General features: G+C 45.5%; 1 protein-coding gene across 2 annotated transcripts in view; it reads left to right on the top strand.

Annotated features, from left to right (window-relative positions):
- Window positions 1-229: 229 nt before the first annotated feature.
- Slco2a1 (solute carrier organic anion transporter family member 2A1) overlaps window positions 230-15,642 on the top strand; it is an 86,928-nt gene continuing 71,515 nt past the window's right edge. Inside the window, exons 1-2 of one of the 2 annotated variants that reach the window (XM_040269817.2) lie at window positions 230-369; window positions 644-1,194. In XM_040269817.2, coding sequence (XP_040125751.2) covers window positions 1,099-1,194 — 96 coding nt within the window. In that variant the 5' untranslated portion in view covers window positions 230-369; window positions 644-1,098. Of the gene's footprint in view, window positions 370-640; window positions 1,195-15,642 lie in introns of both variants that reach the window. The other variant, XM_078043340.1, reaches the window with a different exon arrangement.

The following is a 15,642-nucleotide window of genomic DNA, read 5'->3' as shown; positions in this document are numbered from 1 at the left end:
GGGTAAAATAAACTCGCTGTTCATTCCAACCCTAAGAAGGAGGTCAGTGGGGTGCATCCCGTTTGTCCAGCCCCCCCCCCCTTTGTCCCTCGCAGCACTCCAGGCCAGACCTAGCCTCGCTGACACTTGACAGCGCTTGCCGTTTACCTTGGCTCAGGTCCAGAGAGTTCGAGCCCAGCCCGGGACGGCCCCCACCCCTCCACCTTGCTACCCCACCCCCCTCTCCAGCGCAAAGAGCAGTTTAAATATAAATCAGCCCGCAGCACAAACAGAGCCTCGGCGAGTCTCAGAGCCATCACCGGAACTGAGGGCCCACGTTTGCCGCGGCGAGTGCAAACAAGCAGAGACTGGCTGCGTAAATCTTCCCAAGTGCGTCGGGCGGGCGGGCGGGGAGCCGGGGCTCACCTCTCCAGGAACCCCGGGCTCCCTCCCTCACCTTGCTCCTGCTGTCCCCACCCCAGCGCCCCTCGGACCCTACTACCCCTTCCACCCGCTGGCCCTGCCCATTCCTTTCAAGATCCCCTGTAGTCACCTGCCCGCACCGGCCGCACCCACCTTTTCCCAGGCATCCCCCTACCCGCCTACAGCCCTGCGTCCCTCCTGCCACTAACTAACTCCCTCCTTCCCCCACCCCTCCCAGCAGGCGGGACCTTCTCTCGAGACCGTGAAGCCTCGCGGGTCCGAGCCGAGGTCGAGCCCCGGCGTACCCAGCGCCTCCTGGGCTCAGGCAGCACCGACTCCCGCGTCCCGAAGACACCTGTCTAAGGAGGCGACGGCGGCGGCGGCGGGGGGCGGGGGCTCGCTGCGCTTTGGACACCGGAGGAAGAGAGGGAGGAGGGAGAGCGCGTTTCATCATCGGCGACGGCGGCGGCGGCGGCCACTTATAAAAACTTCTGGGCGCGCACTCTCTCGCTCAGTCTCCGCGTTGCGCGCCTCCTAAGGTCAGCGCCACCAAGTTCGCCATCGGCCTGTCCGGCTCCACCAGCCCGCGCGGTCTCTCTCCACCCAGAGCCCGGAGCCTGCAACCACCGCCCCGGCCGGGCGGTAGGGGACGCGGCCCCCGTGTCGCTCTGCAGCCCGGCCCGCCACCCCGTCACCATGGGGCTCTTGCCCAACCCCGGCGCGCGCCAGGGCAGCAGCGCCTCCTCGGGCGGAGCCGGCCGCTGTTCCCGCTCCGTCTTTGGCAACATTAAGGTGAGCAGAGTCCGCAGACAGTCCCGCGAGGCGCCACCGGCGTCGGTGCTGTCGAAGCCCAGGGGGTGCAGGGTGCTCTGACTCCCTCCTCTGTCCTTAGGGCCACCATCCAGGTCGCATCCCTGGCGCTTGGCGTTACGGGCCAGGGCGCACCTGGACCCGCCGCGCGCGCGCGATCGCATGTGTATGTTCACATGCCCGCATCAGGCTAAGAATCAGGACATCGGAAGTACCTGTTGTTGTTTGTTTGTTTTGAGACAACTGTGTAGAGATATGGCAGTGAGAGAATTGCCATCTTTGCAAAAGAATATCTGGAGGAACACTGTCTCCCGCAGACAGTTAACTTCGTTCTTGGGACGGGCTTGGAGGTGCCTAATGGGGCCTTGTGGGGATGGGCTGGGGGCACTTTTGAGATGGTGCCGATCAGAGCACACCTGTTCCTGATGGCACAAGATGTTCCTCTCGGGGCTTTCAACTTCTGCCAACGCTGGCGGGGACCGTGCTACCTGGCTGCAATTCCCGCTCTGCCGTTCAGCAACCAACCCTTCTCCTAGGACCAGCTTTCCTGGTCTGAAAATCATGGCCCTAGTGGTCAGAAAGATCAGAGCAGGTGCCTCTGGCCCAGTAAGTTATGGGGACACAGGGAAGAGAAAATGGGGTGTTGGCAGCTATTAGAATGACAACACTTTCTTCCCCAAGAGTCAGAAACACTTTCTACTCTCTCACAAGTCCAGGAGGACCTAGAGTGGTTGAATCCACACTCAAGTTCTTTGGGGACTTCCTGATAGAGGGAAGCTCCCCTATGAGGAAGTGGAAGGCTTCAGAGTTTCTTGAGGGCATATTGGGGTCAGGGTAGAAATTATGGCACAGAGACATTAGGTTGTTTCCCACAATCATACAATCAGATGGAAATGGGTAAAGCCTCCAGTGGTGCAGATAGGGGAACTCAGATCACACAAAGGCAGGTTGGGAGTCTCTGTGGACTGGTTACATGTATCTAACAGAAACAGATCTGGAGGTCAGAGGGGATCCCACCTACATACATGTGCTTAGATTGTTTCCAGTGGAATTCCCCATTCCTGTTTCTGTTCTTTTCCCGAACCACAATAATAAAGGTTAAATTGATCTCATGGTGTAATATAAATAAGACCGAAATTTTGAAATAATTTAAAATAATCTCAAACCTCACCTTTTGGCCAGACCTGCATAGAACACTGTGTGCAATTTCCATTTCACCATTTCCAAGTGTTTCTGGAGAAGTTTCAGCTGAGAATTGTGGAAAGTTTGATATCTTAAAATTAGGAATTGGAAGGAAAGGGCCGGGGTCGGGGTTGGGTAGTCTGAAAGGAGTGGAGCCGTGGCAGGAAACAGGGTACAGGAAATCTAACTCCTTTACCCCCAGGAATGGCAGGAGGGGCGGTTGTTCCAGCCCAGATTCCTGACAGTGAGGGGTGAGGAGGGATAAGGCTTGGCCTGCCCTAGTCCCTAAAACAGTTTATGGCAGCAATTTCTTTGAAGATCTGTAAGAATAAGATAACTTCTCACATGCTCATTATTTGTGCCTGAGGCCTGAACTCTGAGCTCAGGCCAATTGGCCCCCTGAGGGTGTTAAAGACTCATCAGTTAAGAGGTTTTCACCAGTTCCAACAACCAGATTCTCTTAATCATCACCTCTTTGGATGAATAACAGTTTTAAGATCAGAATTTGGAAAAATCTCAACTGAGCATCACGCAGGAGCCTGAAACCAGGGTAATTTGGAATCTAGAATCCCAGATTAGTTAAGTGTCCCTCCCAGAACAGTAATAAGTAATCCAGGGCTTTGCTATTTGAGGGGAAATTTCTTCCTCCCAGTGAGAGGTGGGCGATGGCCTTGCACCTTCTCAGTAGGATTTGGGCTGCACATGCCTTGAGATATGGAAAGGAAAGGGGACACTCAACTTGAGGATCTGTCATTTTCCTAGGACAGACTAACCTATTGGTCTTGTGGACATTCCTGAGAAACCCCATATCAATCACTTACTGTGTGACATAGGGAAGGAAGCATTTCTCACCTTTCCTGATCCTCAGGGTCCTTACCTTAAAAAGTGGATAAAATGAACCATGCCCATGTTGGGAGTCAGCTCAGTAAGGATTAACCAGGATGAGGCATAGGAAGTGGGCTTGGTCAATCCGAGATTGCTTCTTCCTTCAACAAACAGAACTGTATGTGCAAATACCATTTTGGAAGTTTTGTTCTATCAATTCCATCATGGAATTATTAGTGAAGAAAAACTACAAATAATAATAATAATAATAATGTCCAAAATAATAATAAGAGTAGCTAACCACAATTGAGCTATATGAATATACCAGGAACTACAGAAATATGGTACCCATATTTTGTCCTCTTTGCAACTCCATCAGGTGAATTATTGTCCCCTTTAATAATGAGGATAATAAGGCTTTGTGTGGACATATAACCAGCAAGGGATGGAGTGTAGAGAAACATGGACTCTAACCACTGTACCACCCAGCCCTCTCATCAGCTGGTTTAGCAGGGGATTCCATGGGTTTCAGTTAAGAGGGCTTTCTTCAGGCTCTGGTGACACACGAGTCCTAGCTGTGACCCAGGGGAGCTGCGGTGGCTGCAGGATGTGTGCTCCCAGTGGCTCGCTGGTTTCTACTCTTTCACTCATCATTCTTCACATCCAAACAGCCTGGCAACTCTCAGGGTTCATTTTTTTTAGACTCCCCTGCAGCAGTAAATATCCTGGTATTTAATTCAGAGACAGTCTCTGGCCTCTGACTTTCGGGATTCTTAGGAAGTTCAGGACCTGCTGGAGAATCACTGTTGGAGGGAGTAGTCCAGCGCCCAGAACTCTAAATTAAAAACAGGTCCATTCAGCGATTATGGGGGTGGGGGGCGGGTGTTGGTAGAAGGGAGACTTTGTGGCTAACTTATCCTGGCAGCCTCAAAGGATCTGTTTTTCCTTAAAATGACGCTTTCTTTGGGGGCCAAACTGAGGTTATCTTATAGTGGGAGTGGCCATTGGATCACTGCTGCCCACGGCTCCAGTGTAGTGAAATCATATATACTTGGTAGGGTGGGGTCCGTTTCATTGGGGGGTGAAGGGTGAGGAAGAACGGTGGGAAGAAGGCAAGCTTCTAGCTTGGCCCCAGCAGCCCTGGTAACCTCTAACTTGGGAGAACCAAAACTTGGGGGAATGTACTTTGTCCTGGCTTGTGTCCAGGCCACACTCTGGGGCCTTCAATTCTCAATCACAGGGAGGCATTTGGGGCTTTAACTTCTCAGTTTCTAGAACAAAATACTCTATCCCAGCAAGTGTTATCCGGAGTTTCCATGCTCCGGAAAACACTCTCTTTTTTTTCTTTTCTTTTTTTTTTTTTTTATTGTTGGTTGTTCAAAACATTACACAGTTCTTGATACATCATATTTCACACTTTGATTCAAGTGGGTTATGAACTCCCATTTTCACTCCGTATACAGACTGCAGCATCACATCAGTTACACTTCCATTGATTTACATATTGACATACTCATGTCTGTTGTATTCTGCTGCCTTTCCTATCCTCTACTATCCCCCCTCCCCTCCCCTCCCCTCCCCTCTTCTCTCTCTACCCCCTCTACTGTAATTCATTCCTCCCCCTTGTATTATTTTTTCTCTTTCCACTCTCAATCAACTCTTCAGGGCCAAAGAATTCCTTCTCTGACCTTCTGTATTAAGATCCCCAGTCCTCCCCAGGGGGTGGTTCCTCTAAGGTTTAAGATAGCACCCTTTAGCTCTCAGGAATCTGCCCCGCCTGAGAGGCCACCCTTGGGCACTGCTTCTGGTGGGGAACGACGTGAACTGTTGGGGTCAGGGCGTCACAGGTCGCTCAGACCTTGTCCTGGGTGATGCTCAAAACCCTTCTTGGCTTATGTTTCCTCTCTAGTGATGCAGACACAGAACAAACTGGGGAGTGACTTGCGTTCCACGGCACGAATGGCTCATTTCATCTCTTCCTGATTGTTCTCTTCTGTGCATGAGAGTGACTACCTTTTTTTTCCATTCTGGAAGACCCAGGATGGGGTGTTAGGATGGAAGTCTGGCCTCCCCTTGCCTTCTTTGGTTTTGCTGGGCCGGAAGTCATTATCTTCTATCTGGCCTCCCCCATTCCTCAGTCTCTCTCTTTGCAGCCTCTGCTAGGTTTTATCCTGCGCTATGGTTTCAACTTCATCTGGACCTTACCTGATCTTCTTTTCTGCCTTTTACTGGCCTGCTCAGAGCTCCAGTTATATGCCAAAGCATGAGAGCAGGGAAAGTGGACCTGAGAAGCCAGGGATATTCCTGAGTGGAAGGGTCCTTCAGAGACCCCTGTTCTTACATTCTTAGGTTCATTGATCTCTACATGGCCATTCCGTCCTCCATTTCTTTTGGAGAATGACATGAAGAAATAGGTGTGTGAGTTTCCATTGTCCATATCCCATGGGTTCCACACAGATGGCTATCACCGTAGTGCTTGGGAACTCTCCTATAAGGGATCACAGGAGAAAGTCAGTTGAGTTCTTAATATAAGACAAAACTTGGTTTATTTTGAGTCTTTTATTTTTATTTTTTAGTTTTCTGTTAGCTTTTCTTGCTATGACAAAATACCTGAGGGCATGACCCCAAGGACCCATCCCTCCAACCAAATTATACTTCCTACAATTTCCATCCCCTCCCAATTGTCCGTGAGCTGTGAATCCCTCAATAGGTTAATACATTGATGAGGTCAGAGCCTTCATGATCCAGAAGCCCTACCTCTGAACAATGCTGCACTGAGGACCGGAGCTTTCAACACATGAGCTTTTGCAGGATGTTCAAGATCCTAACCTTAACAAGTTTGGAACAATTATAGATTCACAGGAAAATAGTACTTAAAGGTCTCGGGTATCCTTCACCCAGCTTCTCTTAGTGGTTCCATCTTATATAACTGCAGTAACTATATAATCAACATCAGGAAATTGAGATTGCTATCATGTGTGTACAGTTCAGTGCCATTTTATCACTTGTGTAGGTTCTTGTAACCACTGGTCCACTGCTTGAAGCCACCACAAAGGCTTCTCTTACATTAACCCATTTAGAGTCACATTCATTCTTCTTCTGACTACCAAATGGCAACCCCTGGCAACCGTGAACCTTTTTTCCCATCTCTGTAATTTAGTCATCTCTAGAATGTTACATAAAGGGAATCATACAAGTCATGACATTTTGAGATCAGCTTTTTTTTTTTTTTCATTTGGCACAATGTCTTGGAAATCTATCCCAATTGTTGCACATATAAAGCCTTTGTTCCTTCTTATTGCTGAGTTGTATTCTATGGTATAGATGTACCATAGTTTGTTTAAATGTTCACTCATTGAAGAACATTTGGGTTGTTTCTAGTTGGGGACTATTACAAATTAGTCTCCGATGAACAACTATGGACAGGATTTTGTGTGGAGAGAAATATTCATTTCTCTAGGGTAAATGCCCAGGTGTGTGTTGGTGGGTCAGACGGTAGTTGCAGGCTGAGCTGTTTTACAAATCTGCCAAATTGCTTTTCGAGATTTGCACCAGCAATGTGTGAGAATTCCAGCTACTTTGGGCCTTGTCAGCATTAGATGTTGTCACTACTTTTTATTTTAGCTAATTTAATTAATGTGTAATGACATCATATCATGGTCTTAATTTTAATTTCCCTCGTGGCTAATAACATAGAACATCTTATATGAATTTCCATTTGTATCTCTTCTTCATTGAAATATCTGTTCATGTATTTTGTCCATTTATTTCTTTTTAAAATATTTTTTTAGTGGTAGCTGGACACAATATTTTTATTTATTTATTTTTATAAATTTATATATTTATTTTTATAAGTGGTGTTGAGGATTGAACCCAGTGCCTCACATATGCAAAGCAAGTGCTCTGCCACTGAGCTATAGCCCCAGCCCCATTTTGTCCATTTTCAAATTGGATTTTTTTTCTTTAGAGCTTTGAGGGTTCTCTCCATATATATTAGATCCAAGTCCTTTGTTGGGTATGTAGTTTGCAAATATTTTCTTCTAGTTTGTAGATTATTTTTTTATCATCTTAACTAAGTATTTTACAGAAAAAAATGTTTAATTTGATGAATTCTAATTTATCAACCTTTTAGTTTTCTGGATCTTGCTTTTGAGGGCTAAGGACTCTTCACTAAATCTTAGTTTCTGAGTGCTTTTTCCTGTATTTCCTCCTAAAATTTAGTTTTCTAATTTTACATTTAAATCTGTGTTCTATTTCGAGTTAATTTTTTTTTTATAGGTGTGAGGTTTAGGTTAAGGTTCTTCTTTTGGGGGATAGAGAGAGCTACTGCAGGCCAGTTGTTCCTCCACCATTTATTAAAAAGACTATCTTTATTTTAGTGATTTGCCTTTGCATTTTGTAAAAAATCAGTTGGTAGACTGGGGATGTAGTTCAGCGGTAGAGTGCTTGCCTAGCATGGGTGAAGCCCTAGGTTCAATAACCAGCACCATCAACAACAAAAAACAAAACAAACAAAAACTCACCATTAAAAATGTTGACCATACTTGTGCAGGTCTATCCTGGGTTTCCTATTCTGTTCCATTGATCTGTGTGAATAGCTTTCTTGCTTGATGTTGTGTTTTGGTTTTGGAACTGGGGTTTGAACTCAGGGCACTCAACCCCTGAGCTACATCCCTAGCCATTTTTATTTATTTATTTATTTTGTTTTGAGACAAGGTCTTTTTAAGTTGTTTGGAAGCTTGCTAAGTTGCTGAGGCTGGCTTTGAACTTGCAATCCTCTTGCCTCAGTCTCCTAAGCTACTGGAATCAGAGGCATGTGCCACCAAGCCTGCTCTGTCTTGATTTTTTGTAGGTATGGATCAAGTTTTGAAGCTGTGAGAAAGCTTGGTTTTATCCTGCAATTATATGTGTTTAGCTTATGGCTGCCAAATTTTATAACCCATTCGGTTTCCCTTCTACTTTGACTTTTATAAAGGTCTCGGGAATCTTCCTAAAATCCGCAAGCTTACTTTACTTTCTAAAACAAAGCTCACTTTTGGTAACAGTGTAGGATCTTGTGTATTTATGCTCCAGCTTTTCTTCTGGTTTTAACTGATCAGTATATCCTTTCTCTTGAACTTGATCTTAGATCTATGTTTCTGATTTTTCTTTTTTTCTAATCTCAACGATAGCCCTGCAATGGAGGTAGCCACATCTTCATCTCATAGTTGGGGAAACTGAGGTTGATTCAAGGCCACATATCCAGTAACTGGCAAAGCAGGAATGTGCACCTGGGTCATCTCCCTCCCCCGTCCCTTTCTGTATCCTCTCATCCTTGACCATTTGGACCTGAGCTTTGTGATCTTAGACTTTCTTTTCCATCCTCAGATTCTCATCTCATGCTCTTAAATCACTGATTGAGATGAGACTAGGAACGGCGCCAGCTGAGTCTGATCTTTGCTGGGAATTGTTATGAAACCTGGCAGAAGCCGCCAGGTTGTCCTTGATCAATCCCCAGCTCACTTGGGTTAGAGGACCTTGATTTTCTGGGTGTGCCTTATTGTTTGGGATGGATTAAATGTGCTCACGGGCAGGAAATGAAAGCAAAGCAGAAGTCTCTGAGCAGCCTTCTTCCAGGGCCCATCTTCCCAGGATCTTGGATCACTGGAGGCGAATGCTTAGGAGGCTCTCAGGGAGTCTTGGGCTCAGCCTGGGGGCATAGCCAGGAGCAGCAACCTCTGGGAGATGCTGCTCTGGACCACCAGGGGCCTCAGTAAGAATGCAGTTGTCATCAGAGGGGACTACATCGAGCTAGCATTTGTAATAAAAGGCCCTGAATTCTAGAAGATATCTCGGGATGTGGACTAACCCTGAGCATGACACTTTGTAGATATATTTCCATATTTTTGCCTGAAACTCAAGTGAATTATATATTCTTCTGCTCCACAATCACCTGTTTCCAATAAAAGTATTCCCCCCCAAATCTTGGGGTAATCTTGATGCTCCAGGAAGCTGTCTCCCAAATGCGGACTCCCAGGTGGAGTGTCCCAAGTTTGGGGAGCAACACAGGCAGATGTGAAGTCAGAACTAGTTGATCTGGTGAGTGCACCCAGCTAACTTGTTGGGTGCAGAGGGACTGGCACCTAGATAGTTTGAAGGGACAGGTGTGTGGGGTGTGGGTGTCCCAAAGTTCCTGGGCTGAGCGCTATGGGACTTCAGGAGAGGAGCCCAGCTAGGGGAACACAGTGAGGCTCCTTTGGGCCTGGGGAAAGGGGCAGCGGTAGAGGGAACAACAGGCTTCCAGAGTCCCGCTCCTCCTGCCCTCAGACTGCCAGAGATCCCGGGATGGGATTAAACTGATCACTTTCTCAGACTGTTTTATAAGTCACTCCTCACTTGCGCTCCAGGCGCTTTTGCAACTTGATGCTTTCCCTTTGGTTCACAGTGCAGTTGAGGGAAAGCTGGGAGCTGAGTGCTGGTGTAGGAGCCTGGGTTTCGCTCAGTCACTGAGAATTTATTGAGTGTCTGTGGGTCAGGCCCTTTATGATGTGTGTTGCACTTCCTCCCCCCAAGCCTCCCTAAGAGGCTCCCAGGTTTCCAAGAAACAATTGCCTGCAAAGTTCCCAGTCTCCCAGGGTAATCAGCTGAGTGGGTTCCAGGGACCCACGACTCTCAGCTTTAAGACTGGGAATGTTCACTGGGCATAGTGGCACACGCCTATAATCCCAGCAGCCTGAGACAGGAGGATCACGAGTTCAAAGCCAGCCTCAGCAACTATGAGGCACTAAGCAACTCAGTGAGACCCTGTCTGTAAATAAAATACAAAATAGGGCTGGGGATGTGGCTCAGTGGTCAAGTGCCCCTGAGTTCAATGCCTGATACCCCCAAAAATAAAATAAAATAAAATAAAGGTGGAATGTTCTAAGAAAATTGGAACAAGTAGTTACCTTGTTGCTGCTCTTGCTAAGACATTTTATAAGAACAAACTCCTGCCCCCTGAAAGGAATCGAGGAGGGTCAGAGATGGTGACCAAGATGAAAATGAACCTCAGGGATTCAGGGAGGCAGAAAGGTGTGGCTTCCTGAGAGCAGATGAGTGGGGCTGGGAGGCGGGGCTGGGCTCTTGCAGAGTGGCAAGGCTGGGTTCTCTGTCTTCTTTCTGTTGAACAACAACAACTCCTCCTCCTCCTCCTCCTCCTCCTCCTCCTCCTCCTCCTCCTCCTCCTCCTCCTCAGCTTTCCTTCATTGTTGGTCATGGTTTTTATGGCCTTTTGAAACTTCTCCCTGCACAGAATCTATACAAATGATGACAAAAATCAAGCTACAGAAAGATAGTGCTTCCTGGTGTCAGGAATTATTGAATTTCAGAATTGACCATGAGAAATGAGCTCATTTGCTCCAAGATGCAGAAATGTCTTGAAGTCCCACCTCTGGTCACATAGCTCCAGGGATGGGGACATCACACTACCTCACCAAGCAGACCCATACTGAACTGAAATCTCTGCCTGTCCTTCTGTGGTGTATCCCTCTCGGAGCGAAGCTGGCAGAACCCCTCACCTTCCTGTCTCCACTAGGAAGGTCTCCCCTGTCCCTAACTGGGGACTGCTTAGCAGGGTTGAAACAGAAATCCAGGTGGCTTGAGCCATCCTCTTCTGAAAGCCAGACCAGGCTGTGAAGGTGGGCATGGCTGGGGTGGGTGCAGTGTGACCCCTGACTCCTGCTGTCCCAGATCACAAAGGTTTCATTGCTTGTCTTATCTCTGCAAAAAGCTCCATCACTACTCATGTGAGTGCCTCAGGCTTGGGGACAGCTGCTAAGAAGTGGCACATCTTATGATGGGGACCCAGAGCCCACCAGGCCCTGCAAATCTGTGATGCCCTCACCATCTCTAAGACCTGCTCTTCCCATCTCTCACACTCTTCCTTCTCACTTCACATCCCTCTATTCTCACACCCTAGCTCTCACTCCTTCCCAACTTTGGAAGCTTTCACGGAGTATTCACAACAAGCCCAGAGAAGCCGTGGATCAGTCATCAAGTCCAGCCTCTAGACCATCAATGGCCCTCTGAAGAAAGAAGAGAAGTGGACCATATGCCCTGGTTTCATTGCCAGAGGGCCCAATCAAGGCCTCTCCGAAGGAATCTGGCCTGATGCTCATGGGAATGTACTTGTGGGTCCAGCCTGTGCTCCGTGGCTACACCCCAACCCCCCAGGCTGGCAGGGCCAAGTTAGTGAAGGACCAGCCTCATCTGTCGGGGCAGCTCCATGAATCCACAGGGGTCATTGATAGTCTGTCTCATTGTCAGATGCTCTTTCCATTAGGAAGCTGCCTTTCTGTGCAGCGAAAATATTTCTCAAGTCTCCTTCTTCTTCAGCCTTTAGCAATCTAGAAAATCTTGGGTTCGTGGAGCCTATCTGTCAATTTAATGTGTAAACATGTAAAATTTACCAGGAGATGGGCATTAGTCACCCCAGTTTGGGGTTGTCTTTAAATCACATATATTCAGGATTCCCACCCTCAGAATCAGCACATTCTGAGTGGCCTTTATAGTTTTCTGAGATATCATCCCCCATGTGGATCTATTTTATTAGGATCTATATGCATGGGGAAACATACAAAGGGGTTTATGGATATTTCGTTGTGAATACATTTGAGCCCTCCTGCTTGGAAGCATCCACTATGTGAAAATTTAGTGACATACTTTGGGCAAGGTTAGGTCCTTTCAGAAACACTACCTGACTAAGCCCCTCTCCCAGTGCTGTGAGATACTTATTATCCACATTTTATACTGGAAAAAATTGGGAGGCAGCCTATGGGCATTGCCACATTACTGTGGGGCTCTCCGGGTGACACCGGCTCAAGATTTTTTTCCACTATGTTTACTTTTGTACTTCACCATAAACCCCAAGCCAGAGCGTTGCCACATACTGACAGACACAGCAGAGTTGCCTATTTCTATTTCTTGTTGTGTTTTCCAAGCCAAATTTGGCAATGGTAGTCCTGCAAGTCTTCAATCCTCAGTTTCCTTTTCTTGGTGCACAGTCCCTTACCCCTGATCTTGGGCCTAGACCCCTCCACTTCAGCTGAGCAGCTGGGAACATTTAGCACTGATACAGGTATGGGCAACCTTGAGCTTAGAAACACTTGATTTCTAAATGAAAGAATGAGTGGGAACTGGTCAGCTACACTGTATCTTATCATGTAACTCATCTGCTCAGAAACATTGAAGGAGGAAAGTGCTTGTATAGGTAGCAATTGGAGAATCACCAGTCAATCACAGGATGTCTGTCTACAGAGTATTTACAAATCATTTTTTAAAGTTTGGCTGAAAATACTTTAAACTTTGGAGAAGAGTCCATCCTCTACTGTGAAGTGAGAGGAAGAATTATGGACGACCATATGTAGAGGTGATCCAAAAGTTTTTAAGTTACTAACATGTAAAGCAGGAAGACTTGAAGGGGGTATATCTGCATAGTGATGAGTCTCTCTGCGTGGAAAATGTATTAACAGCTTCATTTTTCTTCTTTGTGGATTTCTATGTTCTCCATTTTTTCCTACAGTAAATATGTCCTGTATTAAACTCAGGAAAAAACTGTCAATTGAGAAGTCCTAAAGTCTATGGTGACAGCCACCCTCCTTTACCAGGTACCCCTGGCCATCTTAATTGTGGTATATGAAATGCAATGTCATTGCATTACCTTCTGGTCCCTAAGGATAGGCCAAAGATGATGCAGCTGAGACTGCAGCCAGGCGGATGTGATTGTCTGCAAGGACCATGACTCCCAGTACTGTCACCATTCCCACAGCCTTTTTGTATCTATTATTGCATTTGAATCTCACAGTTCTCCAAGGATGGAGGCAAAGATAACAATGGTTGAAATCCTTTTTTTAAAATTTATTTTAACTAGTTACACATGACAGTAGAATGCATTTATGTACTTTCATATATCCTACATAGATGGGATCATTCCTCATTTTTCTGAGTATACATGTTGTAGAATCATATTGGTTATGCAGTCCTATATACATAAAGTAATAATGTCTGTTTCGTTCATTCTACTATCCTTCCTATCCCCATATCCCCTCCTCTCCCCTCCCTTCACTGTTCTCTACCTGATCTAAGGTAACACTATTCTTCCCTAGTGTCCCCCACCCTCCCCCTACCCCCACCTTGGCATGAATTAGCATCCGCATATTAAAGAAAACCTTTGGCCTTTGGTTTTGTGAGATTGGCTTATTTTATTTGTATGTTATTCTCCAACTCCATCCATTTACTAGCAAATGCCATAATTTCTCTCTTCTTTAAAGCTGAGTAGTATTCCATTAGTATATATACCACATTTTCTTTATCCATTCATCTATTGAGGGACACCTAGGTTGGTTCCACAGTTTAGCTATTGTGAATTGAGCATTGATGTGGCTGCATTACTGTAGTATACTGATTTTAATTCCTTTGAGTATAAACCAAGGAGTGGGATAGCTGGGTCAAATGGTGTTCCATTCCAAGTTTTCTGAGGAATCTCCATACTGCTTTCCAGAGTGGTTGCACCGATTTGCAGTCCCACCAGCAATGTAGGAGTGTACCTTTTCCCCCACATCCTCACCAACATTTATTGTTGTCTGTATTCTTGATAATTGCCATTCTGACAGGAGTGAGATGAAATCTTAGTTTTGATTTGCATTTCTCTAATTGCTAGAGATGTGAACATTTTTCATATATTTATTGATCGATTATATTTCTTCTGTGAAGTGTCTGTTCAGTTCCTTAGTTCATTTATTGATTGGGCTAATTTTTTTTGGTGTCAAATTTTTGAGTTCTTTATATATCCTAGAGATTAATGCTTTATCAGAGGTGCATGTCGTAAAGATCTTCTCTGTCTATAAGCTCTCTCCTCACATCATTGATCGTTTCTTTTGCTAAGAAGCTTTTTTTTTTTTTTTTTTAGTTTGAATCCATCCCATTTATTGATTCTTGATTTTACTCCTTGCACTTTAGGAGTCTTGTTAAGGAAGTCAGATCCTAGGCCAAAGTGGTGAAGATTCGGGCCTATGTTTTCTTCTATTAGGCACAGAGTCTCTGTTCTAGTGCCTAAGCCTTTGATCCACTTTGAGTTGATTTTTGTGCAGGGTGAGAGATAGAGGTTTAATTTTATTTTGCTACACATGGATTTTCAGTTTTCCCAGCACTATTTCTTGAATAGGCTGTCTTTTCACCAGTGAATGTTTTTGACACCTTTGTCTAGTATGACATAACTGTATTTATGTGGGTTTGTCTGTGTCCTCTATTCTGTACCATTGGTCTACAAGTCTATTTTGGTGCCAATACCATGCCATTTTTGTTACTATAGCTCTGTGGTATAGTTTGAGGTCTGGTATTGTGATGCCTCCTGCTTCACTTTTCTGGCTAAGGATTGCTTTAGCTATTCCGGGTCTCTGATTTTTCCACATAAATTTCATGATTGCCTTTGCTAATTCTATGATGAATATCATTGGGACTTTAATAGGAATTGCAATAAATCTGTATAACGTTTGGTAGTATGGCCATTTTGACAATATTAATTCTGCCTCTCCAGGAGCAGAAGAGATCTTTCCATCTTCTGAGGTTTTCTTCAGTTTCTTTCTTTAATGTTCTGTAGTTTTCATTGTAGAGGTCTTTCACCTCTTTTGTTAGATTGAGTTCCTCCCCTTTTTTTAGGCTACTCTGAATGGGGTAGTTTTCCTAATTTCTCTTTCAGTGGATTCATTGCTGATGTATAGGAATGCATTTGATTTATGGGTGTTGATTTTATATCCTGCTACTTTGCTGAATTCATTTATTAGTTCTAGAAGTTTCCCGGTGGAATTTTTTGGATCTTCTAGATATAGAATCATGTCATCCCTAAATAGTGATAGTTTGAGTTCTTCTTTTCCTGTTCGTATCCCTTTAATTTCTTTCTTTTGTCTAATTGTTCTGGCTAGAGTTTCAAGGATGATGTTGAATAGAAGTGGTGAAAGAGGACATCCTTGTCTCGTTCCTGTTTTTAGAGGGAATGCTTCCAATTTTTCTCCATTTAGAATGATGTTGGCCTTGCTGAGAGTGCAGCCAGGCGGATGTGATTGTCTGGAAGGACCATGTCTCCCAGTACTGTCCCCATTCCCACTGCCTTTTTGTATCTATTATTGCATTTGAGTCTCACAATTCTCCAAGGATGGAGGCAAAGTCAGATAACAATAATTGAAGTCTTAAAGAGAGGCAAGAATTCAGAACATATTCTGGGAAGATTAGGAGGTGATTCTGTCCAGGAAGTCCTCTCTGCTCTTCTCGTGCCCACTCTCAGGGACTGGTTCAGAGCTTAGGAATCCAGCCCTAAGGGTTAGATACACTTCTTAGAGAAATGAGTGTATCTGATTGGCTCCTTGCCCTATAGGAAGAGTGGGTCCAAGGGTGAGGCGGTAAGAACAGAAG

This window comes from Ictidomys tridecemlineatus, chromosome 3 (genome assembly GCF_052094955.1).
Source record: "Ictidomys tridecemlineatus isolate mIctTri1 chromosome 3, mIctTri1.hap1, whole genome shotgun sequence".
Classification (NCBI taxonomy): Eukaryota; Metazoa; Chordata; class Mammalia; order Rodentia; family Sciuridae; genus Ictidomys; species Ictidomys tridecemlineatus.
Note: the sequence above shows the minus strand (reverse complement) of the source record. Positions and strands in the feature narration are given on the sequence as shown.